The 18,939-nt window shown below is 35.7% G+C and overlaps 1 protein-coding gene across 4 annotated transcripts; it reads right to left on the bottom strand.

Moving 5' to 3' along the window:
* Positions 1-10,155: 10,155 nt before the first annotated feature.
* Positions 10,156-15,489, bottom strand: LOC107805501 (GATA transcription factor 19-like). Of its 4 annotated transcripts, XR_012693637.1 has the most exons (11): positions 14,962-15,489; positions 14,608-14,694; positions 14,366-14,502; positions 13,850-13,951; positions 13,331-13,445; positions 12,667-12,726; positions 12,194-12,259; positions 11,014-11,094; positions 10,800-10,871; positions 10,483-10,664; positions 10,156-10,385 (listed from the first exon to the last, which is right to left on the bottom strand). XR_012693637.1 is itself a non-coding variant. In XM_075217965.1 (10 exons), the coding sequence occupies exons 1-10, from the start codon at positions 15,262-15,264 to the stop codon at positions 10,620-10,622; spliced, it is 1,068 nt and encodes a 355-aa protein (XP_075074066.1). In that variant the 5' UTR covers positions 15,265-15,489; the 3' UTR covers positions 10,414-10,619. The 4 variants fall into 4 exon arrangements, 3 of the variants coding, with proteins under 3 accessions (XP_075074066.1, XP_075074067.1, XP_075074068.1); XM_075217965.1 differs by lacking the exon at positions 10,156-10,385 and having other exon boundaries at positions 10,414-10,664; XM_075217966.1 differs by lacking the exon at positions 10,156-10,385 and having other exon boundaries at positions 10,414-10,664; positions 10,800-10,868.
* Between the last annotated feature and the right edge of the window lie 3,450 nt (positions 15,490-18,939).

Here is an 18,939-nt window from a genome sequence, read left to right as displayed (position 1 = left end):
TTACATCGATATCTTAATTAGTGTAGAAAATGCCTCGAGTTTTCGTAGTTTGCTTTAGGCGCGTTAATTAGATAACTGTCATAGCTACGGGTACGGTTCCCGTGACGTAGTTGTGATGCTTAAAATCCGGGGTACATTTATGTGACCCGGCCACAATTTAATCTTGTTGATAAAATAAATATGTTGTGGATCGTGGGTACGGTTCCCGTGACATGATTCGCAAAGTGTAATCAAATAAGTAGTTGTACAACAATCGGATTATTAAAAGCGGTTTAAAAAGAATAAAATGCACGCAGGTTTCAAAGATGTTTTTAAATCAAATAAATAAGCGAATAATAACAGTTGAGCGACCGTGCTAGAACCACAGAATCTGGGAATGCCTAACACCTTCTCCTGAGTTAACAAAATTCCTTACCCGGATTTCTGTGTTCGCGGACTATAGTACAAAGTCAATCTTTCCTCGATTCGTGATTCTAAACCGGTGACTTGGGACACCATAAATTATCCCAAGTGGAGACTCTGAATTTTAAAATAAAATAATCCCGTTTCGATTGTCACTTAAATTGGAAAAAACTCTCTTATACCCTTCCAGGGTAGGTAAAAAGGAGGTGTGACACAGTGCGTACACTATTTCTGAAGGGGAAACACAAAAATTATGAGAAGATAGTAGTGGAGGCATACCTCTTTCATTTCGGAGGGGTGCCGTATGTCGTGGCACGACGTCCGCATGTCGCGGAGGAGGCGGGTTGGATGTGCGGATATAGGGTTGACGCCTTTCTTGATTGAAATGTGATGGTTGGTCTCTTCGCCCATCGTTATGTCGATCTCTCCTTGTCTCGGTCTGGACTGATGTTAATCGCTGAAGTGGCCCATTCAGGTCATCCTCGTCTGCCCTTACCTCGGCGCAATAGGCATTGTGGATTTCTTCCCATGTGGTAGGGGGTACTTCATGAGTCTACTGAGCAGTTTTTTGGTCGCCTTTGATCTATTCCTGTTTAACCCATTTTGAAAAGCTGCTACTGCCATCCTTTCTGACACATTCGGTAAACTCATCCTTACTCTATTGAATCGGTCCAGGAAATCCCGAAGTCCCTCACCCGTAGTTTGCCGGACGACAAAGATATCATTGACCCTAGCCTCGGCCTTCTTCACTCATGCATGGGCGGTGGCAAATTTATCCTCCATCTCTTCGAACGTCGATATCGATCGCGCTGGTAGTTGGGAGTACCATGTCAATGCTCCCCCTGTCAAATTCTCGCCGAACTTTTTTAACAGCATAGACGGTACCTGTTCCTTTGATAGATCATTGCCCTTTATTGCAGTAACATAATGGATTAGGTGATCCTCCGAATCCGTGGTCTCATCATATAAATATGGCGGCATCTTGAAGGTCATTGGAATAGGATGAGGAGCATCCCCTTTGTTGTATGGTTGTTCGACGAATCGACCCACATCGAGTTTTGGTAATAACTTCGGAGCACCCGGTATATTGTCAACCCTCTCCTGATGTTCCTTCATTTGGTCGTATAGTATTTTGTTCTCATTTTCCATCTCTTCTATTTTCTTTAAGATGGCCATGAGTGCATCGTCACCTGCATTAGTAACAGTGTGGGTATTACCTGTTCGTGTACCGCTTGGCTCATCGGCGGCAGCTGCGATTTCTATAGGTGGCACATCTTCGACATCTCCTTGAGTGGGTTTCTCGAGCATGTTGCTCAGAGCACTCGTTAACCATTCTTCTAGTAGCCTTTTGACTGTTGGTGGGGCTTCCCCCACCGTGGATATTGAGGTTCCCCTTTCGCGTAAGATCGTTAGATCCCCGTGCGGAAGAGGTGAGATCTATCCCTCCGGTATAGCGCTTGGTGTTGTATTCTCATTGTCTTCTCTGCCGGCTTCGTTGAGGGAGTTCAGGAGATTATTCGAGACATCTGCTACCGCCTTCAGCCTCGCTTTCCTTCCCGCCATTGTTGGTTTTTATGAGGTTTGAAGAAAAGTAATTATCACTTTCGGGAATCTAGATGAGAACTATGATTTCAGCTATAGAAATCCCCGCAGACGGTGCCAAATTGTTTGACTCAAAAGATGTTAATACCTTTTTGAAAAAATCAATCGAAGATGAAGGGGTAAATCGTAGCTGAAGATAATAATCTCTAGAATAATAATAGATAAAAGGAAGAGAATTGCAGAGTTTCTTTTCATTCAAGATTGGTAAGTTTTTTTTCCTCTCCTTTTCACAAGGTCTTTTATCCCCCTTATATACTAGAGAGGAAACCTTCCCCATTGTAAAAACCCAAAATACAAGGAATATTCTTAATGCCCCCTAATGGGTTTACACTTCTACAAAGGTCGTACGGTTTCTCCTTTCGCCTTGGGGTCGTCTTCCTTGGGATGCCGGTTTGGAGTTACCCGGCCGTTTGTCGTACTCGTTATAGGTCGTGGTCAATCAAATTTGGACCCATACAGTAACCGCCATCGAGCGAGATCCGCACCATGATATCCGCTTGGTTGCGAATATCACAGCCCTCTTTCCATCGTGTATAACCGTTCATTGTGCTTTTCGAAGTCTTAGAACTCGTTTCGAGTCCGGGGTGTGTCGTTTTATCAGGCCAATGGCGAATACTTCGTTCACTTTTCACGAGCCTCGATACAAAGAGTTCTCAGCTTCGATTTCGATCTCGCGTGTTCATATCCGCACTTCATTTTATCCACCGGGAGATTGGGGTGTGCGTTATCCCAGACTTCGCCCGTATAAATGTACAAAAATAGTTAGCCAATTAACGAGGATGAATTATTATCCGTAGTTTGATATGTGTATCGCTTGAGATAGTTTGATTAGAAGGCAAGTAGTAGCTGGGTCAATCTTGGCCTCTTATGGGTTCTTTGAGAAAACTTTACAAAATACGTATTAAACTTACAATAATTACCAGCAATCCCTTAAAACAAAAGGTTTAGATAGCTTAGCTTAATGAGGCATCCTAGCTAATAGGTTGGAGAGTAAATATTATTTTGAGTCCTATGATATTTATGTAGTTATCCCTTTTTCTTCCTTTTAGCAAAGATCAAATAAATAGCTTAGATAAGAATCCCAAAAAAGATAAAGAAGAAAAGAACAGAGCACGTTTCTAATTTTATCAATCACTTTTGTAATACTTGAAAAGGTGAAAGTAGTTTATGAGAAGTAGTTCAACTTCCTTTTTCTATCCACGCCATTTATTTTAGAATCTTGACAAATGTCATGGTCTGTGGGAGTCGTTTATTTAAATTCTGGCAGAGTTCAATTATAAAAAGGCGGAGGGCCTCGTTGCAAAGCACGAAAAAGTTGAAGAGTCAAGATTTGATTAGCCGGTATAGATCAACGGCCCAGATTATCTTCATCAGTATCAAATAACGATTTTTGTTGAAGAGTCAAGATTTTTGTTATGATTTGTTGTACATATTATTTGGATTACAGTAAAGATGTAACCAGGTATTTTTGAACATGGGCTTGGTTGCCCCCTTTGTTCCTGTATAATCTTTTGGATTGGAATAATAGGTCATCACCACCTAACGGCGTGAAATTATGAATACAAAAAGGTACCGGCTTGAAATAAATTTGATGCGAAAATATGTGATCTTTAATTTGTCCATTATTGAAATTATTACAGAGTCAGGGCATATTCCATACGTATTACATTATTGGAAGCCTCTGTTTTGGTTTTTGAATAACGAACTTTGGGGATATATATATATATATAATTGTTAAATTTGCATGACCATGGCAAATTTAATGGGTAATTTCATTTGATTTTAACTAGTAAATTATCAAAACACTTTTTTCATAGTCCATTTACCCGTTGATGTTTTGAGTTACAGGTAACATTTCTTAGAGTATGTGGTGTTGTATGAAGGCATACTGCAACTTTAATATGGATTGTATCAACTTGTCTTCCCATTAAAATACTTCCAAACAAATAATGTACTAACCTTATCATGGGTTGATTGACTGTACTCTTTGACAAAACAATCTAACAAATATTTTACAGTATAAAAGATAGAAATAAAAATAACATCAACAATAATAATAATAATCTTGACCTTTGACAAATAAGTTACCCATACGAGGACTCATATTGATCTTTCACTGTAACTTACTTTATTACTTTTATATACAATTAAGTACTCAAAGTTCTGTTTTAATAATATTGATATTATTTAGCAATACAATGTGCAATATCACTCACCATACACGTGCTATGCATGTACAGAAAGACTAGTATATATTAAATTTGAGCTCGCGCCGCTGATGAAATATACCACCAATTGAAGAGAAGTGTTCTATATGGTGATGCATGAACTATGGCTGCAAAGACAAGTACTAAACTTTTATACAACTAAATTTGGTCCCTAACCAACTTAAAAGACCAACGATTGATGCAAACGGAGTAGAAAGTGTAGTAGAGTTATTATAGTGTAAGCAAGTTGTCTGTCAAGGCAACAAATTGCGATTTCTTTGTTAAACAACCAAAGGTCTTTGGTGATGTTTTAGTAAATTGAATAAGGAATCAATTATTTCTCGATCCTTATTCTCTCTCCTGCTCTCTCTCTCTTTCTCTCTCTCCCTCTTGTGATATCTCTCTCTCTACATCTCTCTACGTCTCTCGATCCCTCATTTCAGTAATATAGAGCAAAGGGAAAGAGAGCAGTAATTTCACACTTATCGAAATTCCAGCAATGTAGAGCTGAAGGTGTTGCATAATTGGTGTTCAAATTCCAGTAATGTTGCACAGTTGGTGTTCAAATTGAAATTGTCAATCAATAAATCTTGAAGGTGTTTGACTCTCCACCATTGACAGCCATTAAAAAGCTTTGAAGTTTTGAATTCGAATTTGGGTTTTCAAAAACTATTATTTGTTTGGATTGGGTGTTATTGCAAATAATTGGGAATATTATTTGGAGTTTATATCTCAATTTTGAGGGTGTTTGGTGAAAATTAAACTTGATTTTGGCTGAATTTCAGATTGAAACTCGAAGAAGAAGAGAAGACATGACATACAATATACTTACGAAATTGTAGTAAAGTTGCAGTATAATTGTATGTAAATTGTATTCTGTTGTAGTTTTTTTTTTATTTATTTGAATTTCTATGAAAGTTGAAAAATAATTGTATAATGTATGAATCGTTGTATAAAATTTGCATTTAAGATATCAATTTAATTTTTTACATAAAGTTGTTGATATGTATCAAAATTGTATTAAGAAAGTAAGTTTTGATTGGAATTTTAGAGAGGAAGAAGCGCACAACATAGATAAAATATATACAAAAGACATTATATAAAAATTGTATTTAAGTTGTATGATATTGTAGTTGTAATTAGCTGGGGAAAAAATAATATATGAAAGTTAGATAAGTTGTAAATAAGTTGTATAATATATAATTAATTGTATGAAATTTATTTTTATGGCCAAAATCATATGCGGGCCACTAAACTTGTCTCGATTTTCCTCCGAGACACTTTATCTTAGGGTTGTTCCAATTGAACATTTCACCTACTCAAAAAGTATACCTATTAGGCATTTTTCGCTGACATGACATGACGTGTGAAATGCACCTTCAACTAGTGCGTGAGAGGCATTATTTAATCAAATTTTTATTTTATCTATTCTTCTTCCTTCTATCTTCTTGCCGCCACTTCCTCCCATCCACCACCTTACCACCACCGTTGACTTCACCACTATCCATCTTTCTTCTACTTCTTTTCTTCTAGCCACCTCATCTCCTTCACTACCCTCGGTTTCCTTCAGATTTGCTATTACAACACTGCTGCCGCCTCGTTTCTTCCTTGGGTTTCAGATCTACCACCACCTTCTTCAGCTTCACCCATTTTTCTATAATAAAATCAGTCAAGAATACATATGGACAACCCTGGTCCAAATCTCCATTTTAGTCAGTTATGAACTTCACCAAAATCACCTGATACATTGTCCATCTACCACCATAAAACCAACAAAAAAAAACGAAAAAAATGAAGCTGAGGTCGAAAGAGAGGTCGGTGATCCTGTTGAGTTGCCGGGAATCACAGTTGTTCCCCCGGTAAAAATTCCATTCTAAGACTTTATTTTTTAAATTCAAAGTATTTTCTCTAATAGATTAGAGAGGGCTTGAAGAACATAGAAAAAGGAAGGCACACCAAGAATTACTACTGGCAAAGAGAGAATCGTTACATTTTGATCGGAATAGTGAGGGACGACGGCATGGAGAGAAGGTGACGGCGGCAGCAAATTTAGGATTATGTTTGAATGTAGTTTTTTTTACTCAATAATTTATCTTTTTAAAATTTATTTTGGTCGCAAATGCCACATGTCTTGTTTTAGTTAGTCAAAAAGTCATGTCATCCGCAGTGCGTTGAACACATTCTTTATTTTTGTTGGGTGTCAAAAAAGTATCTAATAGGTAGTTTTTTTGAGTAGGTGAAGTGTTCAATTGAAACAGACCTAAGATAAGGTGTCTTGGAGGAAAATCGGGATAAGTTTAAGAGGCCGCATATGATTTTGGCTTATTTTTATTATGTATAAATCAGATACAAAATATACAAAAGACATATTATAAAAATTGTATTTAAATTGTATGATATTGTAGTTGTATTAAACTGGGTAGAAATAATATATGAAAGTTGTAGATAAGTTGTATAATATATAATTATTATATATAAATCAAATATAAAATATACAAAAGAAATTTACTTGTCTCACAATTGCTTTATAAAATTGTACTAATAGGTATCTTCTTGTTCTGTTTGTACGTGCTAGTCTAATTAAGTATATGCTTATATCCAAATTACGATTGCCCAAATAAAGTTTCCTCTTGTCTTCAGTGGATATATAGGTGACAAGGTGGGTAAATGGATTATATGCGAGTTGTATAAATCTTCACCCATGCCCATTTATACATAATGAAGCATGATATTAGCATAATCTTCACCCCTGCTCACTTAACTATCTTATGTCATTTTCCACCTCTAACCCAAAGGAGTAGCACATGCGGGAGCAATGCCCCCTAAGATCTTTATCTTAATCCTTATCTGGCATGTTGGCTGTGAGATGAAAGGTTTATTCTTGTTTTCATATCTTTTCTCTATACCATTAAGGAGTTTTGCTCTCAAAGTCTGGTTGATTTTGGGTATGTATATTTTGCCATAAAGTAGTAAGCGTGGATTTCTATATTTTTCCATGAAGTAGTTGAAGATGAGGTATGGGGAGAAAGAGAGGGTGATAGTACTCGAGATCCGAGGGATTAGATTCTCTAAATCCTTAAATATAAGTTCAATCCGGAGAGAAGAGGGGAGAGAGGAGAGAAAAAAGGAAAAGGGTGTAACTAAATCCTTGATTGAAGGCACAAATAATGGATTGGAAGCCTTTTAAGGTGGAATGTATATATTTTGTAACTAAAATGTATTTAGGTCTGGTAAATATCAAAACATGAAAAAATTTTATAATAAGGTTTCAAATAGTGTATAGGAATGAAAAATTCCCTTTAAAGTTCTATTCCTTTCTTTTTTAGAGAAACTTTCAGAAACCACTATGTTTTAGTGGTTATTAGTTAGTTGTAGCTACCATTTACTATATTACTTCCTATAACTATATTTTCAGGTTTTTAGAGTGTATTCGATGTATTTAATCTACTGTACACATGAATACAGTAGCATTTCTAGGCGTTAAACAGGGGGATTACAGCTAGACAGATTTTTGTATTTGACTGTATTCACGGCGTGAAACAAGAGATTACAGCTAGACAAATTATTGTATTCGACTGTATTCACGATATGTATTTGTGAATACAGTAATGTAAATAGCGCAATTCATGGTCTATTCAGATGTTTTTAAATGGAAAGTGAATGACTTAACATAATAGACTCCTAATATAACTCAACAAACTCAATTATTACACACAAAATTTGTATTTTCAGTTATAAAAAAGATTTCAACCAAAAAATACCCCAAAAGTATAGCAATCTTCAGAGAAAATATGCTGAATATTTTTCCCAACCGATAATATACAACAAAAAGAGCAATTTAAATACATATATACATATGAATACATAAATTATATTAATTAAAAAATATATGAATATATTCATGGAATACAACGAGACAGTGAATACAATGAAATACATGGAATACAGCGAGATACATTGAAATATAATGAAAAAAAAGACGATGAATACAATGAAATGGATGGAAATACAGCGAGATACATTAAAATATATTAACAGAAAATTCAAGTTGCTCAGCCCCAAACTCCGTCGTCTTCGTTCAAGAACAACCCTAATGTCGTCTCGTCGAGAGGGTCGTGATTCTAACTCGAAACACCAAAGTTCCTGTTACCATAATACCCTCACGTGTGCTTCAAAAAACCTATTCTTTACAATTGAAGCCGTCGGAGCCACCGTCAGCAGTCCACAGTCTTGATGGCGGAGGTGAGATTGAAGCAGCATCAGTATCAACGATGACTTCAACTCTGTTTCTCCATCTTTGTATTTTCACTTGTGTCGATGCTATGTTTTCTTTTGTTCCTCTTTTTTTGCAGCTACTGTCGACTGGAGGTTGTTAATATAGTAGGTTGCTATCAGCTTTCTTTTTGGAATTCAAGGATGATGATCCTCTCTTAGGAAGGTAGGCGGATGATCAGGTTTGTGAGGGGTTGAGTGTTGGGCGTTCTTGGAGAAAGGAAATGGGAAAGACGGCTATTGCTCTCTCGAGAAGGAGGAGATCTATCCTCCATTGAAGAGAATGAGAACGAGATGAGGCTGCTGGTGGGTGAGAGATTGGGGGTGGGCAGCTTTTTTAGGGGTCCTCGGCTGAAGCTTTTGGTTAGGGATAAGAGAAATTTGAGTGAAGAGAGAAAAATAATACAAATCTTATTTTATGGCTTAAGGTAAGAGGTAACCATAAATAGATATTTGGCTATAAAAAATCAAAAGGTAGCTATGAAATATAATTTTTTAAGAGGGTATATATTTAAAATAAATATGGTATCAACCTTTGCTATAGGAGGTAACTAATCCTTCTTTTTAGCAGTCCGATACAACGTGGTACTAGATCCAATATTGGTAACAGAGGATAACTTATACACATTTGGGCCTATTTAGGTTATGCAAAATAAAAATTAATTTTTTATAGAAGAATATTAGTAACGTTGATTAATGAAACTGATTATACTAAAAATTATTAAATTAGGTGAAATAATCCAAACTAAGCAACCTTCTTTTTAGCAAATTGTTCGAATTCATTACTCAAATGGTCACTCAACTATCTCAAATTATCTCCTAAAATCATTTTTCTTTTGTTTGTAACAACAAAGTCACTTAACTATGCTTATTGCACTCATAATATCACTCAACTAGATTTTTCAAATTTTTGATTGTCAAATATCGATTTTACCCTCTAAAGTATCAAGTTTTTAAAACTTTTTAAATATTATAATTTTTTCTCTTTTTATTTTACATTGTGGACTTACCAATAGAATAAATATATATCATTTATAAAATAAAACATTAATTTTCAGCTCATATAACGACGAAATAATAATATAATTGAGCATAATTTTCAAGAATATATAATGTGTATTATAAAAATACCTTTATTTAAATAATTATTTTATATTACGTGCATGAAATAAATATTTTAAAACTTTTATTTTCCTTCATTCTCAATTGTGTAAATAATTTTTTAATTTTTGTTGTAAATACTACAATTATTATTACGAACAAATTATTCTAATTAATTTTTTAACTATGCTCATTATTTTGTTATTCCAGCATTATATATGCTTAAATACTTTTTTTATAAATAAAATTCATTTATTCTATAGGTAAGTCCATAATATTAATTTAAAAGGGAAAAATCATAATATTTAAAATAAAAATAAAAAAGATAAGTGTTTATAAGTTATATGGTAAAATAGATATTTGACAATCAAAAATTTGAAAAAAATGCAATAGAACTTTTTAGACATTTGTAATTCATGATCTAATTAGACAGCTTGTTCCTAGCCGGGCCTAAATGGATGAATGAAGAAGGGCGCCCGGGTAGACTTCAAGAGCTCTTGCTCTACCTATCCTCCTACTTCTTATCCTGGGGTTAGCGCTAGAAGTTCTAGCAATGGGCAGCTAGGCAAAGGAATATTATATATCAATTTCATATTCATTATATAAGAGATTGTGGATCCGTTATTAGTGAGGATAACCGGATCGGATGACCTTCTGGGTGCAATAGACATAGTTCAGTGACTTTGTTATTACAAACGAAAGAAAAATGACTTTAGGAGATAATTTGGAATAGTTGAGTGACCATTTGAGTATTGGACTCGCGATTCTTCATCTTTCTTTCCCTTGTATCTTTTCTGAAGTCTAACAATAAGAGAAAGAAGCCAGAAGAAAAATTAAATTCGAGAAATTCTATGACATGTATCAACCAAAGTATATACTAATATACAAATATCCCTACCTCCCAAGTCCTAACTCCCAACTCCTAAGATACACAAGTGAGGTATTGGTTATATTGACAGATGCTTTACAAACTTTAAGCCAACGGTAATATTATGTGGAATCTCCATGCTCTGTGTCAACTTGGAACCATGTACGTCATGTCCCAGGCCAGTCAGCACCCATATGTGAATCAATTCCAATCTGTAGCACATATAGATGATGCTCAAATTTTTTTAACGAATAGTACTTCAAATTGAATAGTAATAAATATAACATTGCATGTCTCTACCACGATCCCAAGTAAAAGAAAAGATCTTGCATGAAAATAGGGCAGACCTGTTCATCAAAGCTTGCAGGAATCTCAAATTCGGTACCAGAAGCATTTGCAAGTTCGTCAAGATTATCCTGCTGAACCAAGAAGCTTGGTAAGTGAAGCTTTGGAATGGTTATGTTATAGATCTTGTCCATCGAAAAATAAATAACTTTCACGAGTGAGTTTCTTAAGCACCTCTTGTTTTTTTCCCTAGGCACTAAATAGATGAAAAGTTACCTCTTCATCAATATCAGCCGAAGAACTTCCAATACCAACAGAAGAATTATCAACAAAGTTTTCAGCAGCTTCTTGCATATCCTACATTAAAGATATCAACATTGAATACAGTGCTTGAAATCTATGCACGCGGAAGCAAACATAAATTCTTTTTCTTCTCCTCAAATCAAAGTCATCATATAAAGGGCATTAGGAGAGCGTCCAAACACAGACATATTAGAAAGTTATGCAAGGATCAAAGCATCCAAAACCTCAAGCCAGGCATTCTATACATTGAGGAATTCTACTTTACAACTGTACCCACAAGAAAAAAACTATGATCTTCCAAATACAGACAAAGACAAAAAGGGTATGCACATAATGTGACTAAGCTAGAAAAACAGACAAAAACAATCACCGTAAATTAACTCGTTATCAACCCAAGAGTAGAATACAAAAAATTGTAAGGTCCTTATCTACCCGCATTAAATTTCCTAGATGGGAATCCTCATTCAGACAACTCAGCCCTTTTAGGGGCAGCAAGGGGGGATCCGCGTGATGACAACATCACTTGAGCCATTAAGTCAAGGATTAACATAATAGAACAAACAATTTCATAGCCATCAGTATAAACAAAAAAGACTTCAAATATGACAACCAGCCACAGTTACACACAAAAACGAGGAAGAGAGACATGCCAGTGGACAAACATTTTCAAATGCCCAAGTTTCCATTTCAGTGAAACAACTACAAACTATAAATCTGGGGTAAAAAATGATGGATGAATACATAAAGGAGTTTAAAGAAATTTGTGATAGTCTTATGGCTACACATAAACAGTTGGATGAAGATAGAAAACTTATTGACTTTGCTAGGGGACTTGGAAGCAAGTATAAAATGCTTAGGACTGTGGCGTTGAGGAAACCACCTTACCCTTTAAATGTGTTTTCCAACTCATGAAGACTCTAACCACTGGACCTCAAAGGAATGGATGACAATAAACAGAAAAAGGGGAGGAACAGTCAACCATACGATTAACTCAGGGCAATAGGAGAGGGATAATCATCCATGCAGTTAACTCTGGGCTTAGGCACTAGTAATTAATATAATTCCAAGAAAACTGCATGCTATACGCTGTTTCTCCACTTGATCCCCATATAATAATTATTTCTTGATACTACTAAATTAAAATAATAATTACCTCTTGATACTGCTTCTGGTAAGAATTCTCAGGTGCAACGGTAGACAACTTGATATCAGGAGTTCTCTACATCACAAAGGAAAAATCAGCACTACAAAATTGAGCAACAGATTACAGTCTAAAAAATCCTTGACAAATAAGAGGTAACAGTAGAGGCTTTTAGGATTTATAGGTAAATATTGCTACATAAGAAATTTTTGGATCACATAAAAAAGCCTTAAGTTGGCAATTTATGAAAAGATTTCAGGCAGGAGGCTTTGCCTTGAGGGAAAAAGATTTCACGTAGGACTCTTCATCTCAAGAGAGTTACACTACATGGTTGTTATTTAATTTCTTTTTTGTACCTTTTTTTTTTTTGGGGGGGGGGGGGGGGCATGGTCCATGAGCATTAATCCTTAAATAATCTGCCACTGACAGTGTACATTAAACTGATCCTGTAAGAGGGAAGTGTTACTTGTTCTCAGTTTACTTACTGGCTCACTTTTGTCAAAGGGTGTACCTCTCCCTCCCTTTGTAATATCTCTTAACATACCCTTCAGATGGACAAAAACAAAAAGGTGAATAGCAAAATAAGTAACAAGAGCAAACAGATGGGTAGTACAATTCAAAAATAAATAAATGAACAAAAGAATCATCAAATTTAAGCATGCATTTATTCTGAACATCTAGAAAGATAAAACACACAATTCAAACATATCCAAGAATAGACAATCAACAGAAACCATGTAAATGACATGCTTGGTTCCCAATCCATTATTTTCAAAGCAATAACACTAAGTAAGCCTTTATTGTGTTTGCCATAAGACTAAAATGGCAGTGCAAGTAAAGATCAACCAAAGGTCTAAATCATTAGGTCAACTCTTAACCCAAGAATCTGGTTATCATTGATGTTGATTATTTCCTTGAGAAACTTAGTCAAGACAGGAAATTAACGTAATTGCATGACAGAGAGTTGAATCAGTAATTCATGATCATAAACTGAATGTCAGCAGAGTTAAATATAAACGATAATTACTATAGACAAAGTTAACCTCTGTGATTAAAAGAGGAAAGCATAAGAAGTGTGAGTTTGAGAAATCTTATTTTTTTTGGTTGGGGGGAGGGGCAGAAAGAACAAGCAGATCCACTGTGCAATACCTTGTTCGCCCACATAAGCCCACAGGCATTGCAGAGGGTTCTAGGGCCTGATGGGCCCCGCCGCATTGCAGGTGTCTCACTTTCACTAATACCACAGTGTTGACATCTTCTTAGTCTGTAAGTTCAAAGGACAGTAAATGCAGATTAGAAGGAAAAAAGACGAGGCAAAATCCCAACCCAGTGACATAATGAGACTGCAGGAAAAGTGAGCCAAATATGAATGCAGAATCTTAAATCAGCACAGTGACATAAAGAGACAGCAGGACAATTAAGCGGAATATGAATGCAGAATCTTAGATCACACTGCTACAGCTTTGCTACTTCTGAATGAAAGCCTTTTTTCATGCAACAACAGCCATTCTTACACCAAAATCAGATGTGGAGGAAGTCAGTTTCAAGGCCCTCAAAATACAAGAACACAAAGCATAGCCTAAAGTAGACAAAAATAGAGCAACTGATTCTTTACAGAGATGCTGCTGGTATAAGCTGTCAGAAGCAAGGAAAATGGTCCATACTCACGTAGGTTCAGGATGAGGAATGCTGTCACCAGAATCAATATTGCCAGCATACGTCTTTTCACCATCTTTTAAAGAGGCAAATTGCCCATTTTTACGATGCATCCTATAAACAGAGCAACTAAAACAGTTAAAAGTTTGCATAATGAACCTCATTAGCAAATCTTGAATTTGAATGAAAATAGTTTCCAATGAATCCAAACAAATATCTAAAAAGGTTTTAGCAGCTAAAAAATACTTTTTAAGAAATATATTTACTTCATTGTAGCATTATACAGCTCAGTACTTTTAGATCAGTCTACTTCAAATATGTATTTTCCATTTCCATTTATACTAGTCTACTTCAAATATTTGCGCACACATGTTAAAGTGGGCCCTAAAGAGAATTTGTTAAATATCACATTAACTGAAACCAATCAAGGTGACAAGAAGAAAAATGCTCCTCAATGATTCTCTTAATATATTAATCACTAAACGGAGTGAAAGGAAAAAAAAAAAAAGGTCACAAACTTCACCTCACCTCTGTGCAACTTCTTTCCGACAAGTGTAACGGACTTTTTTCTCAAAGCATCTCTCTTTTCTCTTCTCACGGAATCTAATCAGAGATGCGATTCTCCGAGAAATATTTGGCCTGGTGGGGGCATCGTTATCAACACTCTACAACATAACCCAAAAATTAGTATAACATTGACAGCCTCAGTAAGCTCTGTTTGGATCACACTTAAATTGAAAACAAGCTCCAACTAAACTAAAAAAATGCACCTTGATAGTTTCCAGTGCAAGAGAATGTGAGCTAGGTACATAACTAGCCATATCAGACCCTTCTAATAATAGCAGTACCGCTTGCACCTATGAAAGTTCACATTCACAAATATCATTAAACATTCCCTTAATTCAATTGTCAGTTTGTCACCACATAGGCCAGTGAAGTGCAAAGGGGTTCAAAAATTGCTTTAAGTCACAGGTTCAAATCCCAATTGCAACATCCCTTGTATAAATTGCTGGCTACGCTAATGACATAGGCAAACACAAATCGACTTGTACATGCTTCAATTATAAAATAAGTTTAAAACATAGTGCAATTAGAAACAATTGATCATGATATTAACATTGAACCTTATCAGGAGTAACAGCAGGGAATACATAGACTTGGCCTTCGAAAGAAATAGTAAGCTCACTAGTCCTCCGCGAGGGCATAGGCATAGCCGCTAAAACTCTGCCGTCGCTATCTACTACAGGGCAAGCAGAAAGAGGCGGCACAGAGGAGCACACGTGTTGCAATTCTTCAGTACCGCTACTCTCACAGCCACCGCTGATATCATCAGCATTAAATCCTCCACCTCCATATTCATCCACTCGAATTGCTACATTCATATACTCCTCCTCAAACCCTATTGCCCTCGTATTTGCCGCTTCCATTTATATATACTTCTGCATATGAAAAACCCTAACCCTAATTAAATTTGTATCTGTTGAAGAAAATTAATTTTTTTATCAGAATCTGAAAAGGTTGATTAAAATTGCAGATTAAGGGAAGAATCTTCAACTGAGCAATAGTATGTAGTGATTTGCTCTTCTTCTTTTTTAGTCTCGGCACGGAAGTTTTAAAAAAAAATACTTTTTAAATTTGTGTTCTTAAAAGTTTAAGGTTAAAACTATACTACATGTGTTATAATTAGGTGAACTTGTTTGATTGGGTACAGAGTTTAATGAAAAAACGAAGATGTTTGTAATTTGTCATCCTAAACAAGTTAAAAAGTGGTTTGGAATATTTCTCATTAAAGGTAGAATTATAACTTTAAGCGAAATTATTTTTTCAATTTAGAAAAAGATTATTCTTTTTAGAACAGACCAAAAAAAATAGATTCATATAAACTAAAATAGAGGAGTATTTATATGAATATAAAAATTTCTTGATAAAATTAATAAAATAAATAATTTAAAATTAAATTATTTTTAAAATTTAAAAATATTTATTTTAAAATATAAGAAAATAACCAATCTAAACGGAAAAAGTAACTAAAAATGGATAGGAATTAAACAGGGAGGGACTTTACAAAAATTGTACTATGTAGAGATTGGAGCTTGATGGTGTCACGTGAAACGTCCTTGATTAGCGTGTTAAACTATTTGTTACACTGCGTTCACTTTTTGTCCCACAGACCACAGTATTTATTTTCCAAAGAGGGAAGAATTAAGACTAATAAACAATAAAGAAATCTGAGCACTACTTAAATGGGAATCTGTTCCTTGACAGACTTGAAAGAGAATCTTGATTTAAGAATTTTTCACCAGAATGTTTATAAATAAGGAACCATAGCAAGACTACATCACTGTCTGCTATCTTAATAAGTCACAAAGAAATACTTAATTACTAGAACTAACTAAATACTAAGCTGATGGACCATTTCTTTAATTCTAGTAGATGCTCGAATATTACACACATATGCAATTTTCCTCACCGGTTGATTTGAACTCCTTGATCTACTTTCAAATCTGCATTAATTCTTTTCAATCCATATTGTATGCACTCATTCTGTATATGTCATTTTGAATACTTGAGGTCTCTGTGATTTATCCTTTGCTCCTTGAATGATCCATTTCTCCGGTTGTTCCCATTGTGGTGTCCTGAAACTAGGAACCTCCATCCATTTTAGCACACCTTCCCAGACTTTGGTAGAATAAGGACATTCCATGAATAGATGGTTTCTCGTTTCATTGTGACTATTACATAGATTGCAGACATGATCAACATTTATACCCCATGAGTCAATTCTATCAACAGTCAGAAGTTTCCCATGCATCTGTAGCCACACTGTAAATTGAGCTTTTGGACGAGCATCATTCCCAAATCGTAGTGTCTTCCATGGAATCCTCTCATTGTTCCCAATTAGCTGAAGATATATCTGCTTAATTAAACTGCCTGCAATGTTGTTTTGAATCAGTGCCAATGTATTTCTAGCCTCAAACATTTTCCTTACCATCCAACCAGCCTGTAGAGGGGTAACCATTTGACCAAATTGCTGATTCTTGATGTAGTAAGCATGCAGCCATCGGATCCATAGCATGTCTGCCTTATGTTCAATGTCCCAACTAGCTTTAGTTATTGCAGCTTTGTTCTATAGTCTCATGTTTATCAAGCCTAGTCCACTCATTGACTTGGAGTGCCACTCATTGACTTGGAGTGCAAACCTTCTCCCAATCTAATAGAGCCTTCCTAGTGATTGTGTTTGTACCAGACCATAGGTAGCTTCGACAGTATGCCTCAATTATACTTAACACTTTGTTAGTTTGTATGAGTCCACCAAACTGTAGAGTACCTGGTCCTATATGAGATAACGCTGAGAATGATATAGAAACTGAAAGTAAAGAAGACAAGGGATTTTTACGTGGAAAAATCTCACACAAAGGGAATCAAAAAACCATGACCTACTCTTGTAAGTTTTCAACTTCACTAACTTGCAATCTCCCTATTACAAGCCACTTTGCAATAACCCTATTACAAAGACTTCAACAAACTTGTGATGCTCTCACCACAAGCTACTTTATAACTCTCCTAGTTACAAAGGCTTTAAACTTATGACTATTCCTAGTCACAACATAAACTCGGAAGTTTATGGATTTTTGGTTTTTTCCTAAGACAAATCTTCTAGGAAAGCAAACTAGGAAATACAATGAAGAGCAAATAACAAGATTACAACTCAACTACGGATGTACATAAACTCATTAAGAAATTGATCCTTAGTGGAGTTGTCTTCTTGTTCTTGACACACCAGTAACTTCAATGCCGGATGAACACTATTATGCTTGAGAGAATATCACTAAATGCACAAAGATGTTATGTCTTGCACCTGGTTGTTATATCACAAAAGATATCACAATAGATAGTAATGTAAATTCTTGATATACGCTTCTTCCCAATGAGAAGTGACTGCTGTATTATCTGTACAGTCACTTTTGTGCAGTTACGTTCCATCTGGATAATTGGCTTGTACTTCTGTCAGAGAACACTAACGGACCAGGTCCCAGCTGTGTTCCTCTTCTGTAACAGTTGCGAGATAGTCACTTTCTGCTGTTATGTTCCAGCTGTTCAGTTGACTTGTACTTCTGCCAGAGAACCTTAAGGGACCAGGTCCCTGTTGTGATCCTCTTTATAATGATTGCGGACAGTCACTTACTTGTACTTTTGTCAAAGAACCCTAAGGGACCAGGTCACCAGGTCTCTGTTGTGTTCCTCCTTGTGTTCGTTCATTTATTTGCTGATTTTCAGACTTGAACCAGGACAGTTGAAATGTGGGTCAGGTTATTTATTTGGTTCTTAACAACAAGTTTGTTAGATCATCAAAATATAACAAGCATAAGGCAAAGACATTGAAAACTCATCACACTTCATAGGGGATAACAAACAATTGGGACTAGTAAGCTTGGATACCAAAGAGGACAGTTTGAATTAACTGAGATCTTCATGTATATGAAACTTCTTTGCAGTCCAAGAAGTGATTCGAGATACCATCTTGTTAATATTGTTGCCATTGCATTAATGAGATCTTTTTAGTAGCTAGAGGTATCCCCAAGTATTTTAAGGCAAGTTCTCCTTTTGAGAATCCTAAGAATTGTAGAATTTGATCCTGCACCCCTTGAGTAACCCCTCCAAAATAAATGGCATTTTTCTCTTTGTTAGCTTGAAGACCTGATGCATCTGTGAATTCCATGAAACACCTATTCAGAGTGGCCACAGATTCAACATCTCCCCTAGAAAATAGCAATTGATCATCTGCAAATGACAAATGAGTCACCGATAGCTTAGAGCACTTTGGGTGATACTTGAATTCCTTGCTTCATTTCACTGCATTGAGCTTTCTACTAAGATATTCCATGGCTATTGCAAAGAGAAATAGAGAAATTAGATCCCCCTGTCTGAGTCCTTTAGCTACATTAAAAGGAGTTGTAGGTTCTCCATTAATCATAATAGAATAATTCACTGTCTTAAATACTCTAAGATCCATATGGTGAACTGCCTAGGGAATCCTAGCTCATCTAGTACTTGCTCCAGATATACCCATTCCACTAAATCATAGGCCTTTTGAAGGTCTA

This window comes from Nicotiana tabacum, chromosome 7, assembly GCF_000715075.1.
Source record: "Nicotiana tabacum cultivar K326 chromosome 7, ASM71507v2, whole genome shotgun sequence".
Classification (NCBI taxonomy): domain Eukaryota; kingdom Viridiplantae; phylum Streptophyta; class Magnoliopsida; order Solanales; family Solanaceae; genus Nicotiana; species Nicotiana tabacum.
The sequence above is the reverse complement of the archived record's forward strand: the minus strand, read 5'-3'. Positions and strand labels throughout refer to the sequence as shown.

What these genes read in the sequence shown, in the direction of transcription:
- LOC107805501 (XM_075217965.1), bottom strand. Translation starts at nt 15,264, where the DNA reads ATGGAAGCGGCAAATACGAGGGCAATAGGGTTTGAGGAGGAGTATATG. An exon ending in CGGAAAGAAGTTGCACAGAG is followed by an intron (nt 13,952 to 14,365) that starts GTGAGGTGAAGT and finishes CTCTGTTTATAG; the next exon opens with GATGCATCGTAAAAATGGGC. An exon ending in ACCAGAAGCAGTATCAAGAG is followed by an intron (nt 11,095 to 12,193) that starts GTAATTATTATT and finishes TCTTTAATGTAG; the next exon opens with GATATGCAAGAAGCTGCTGA.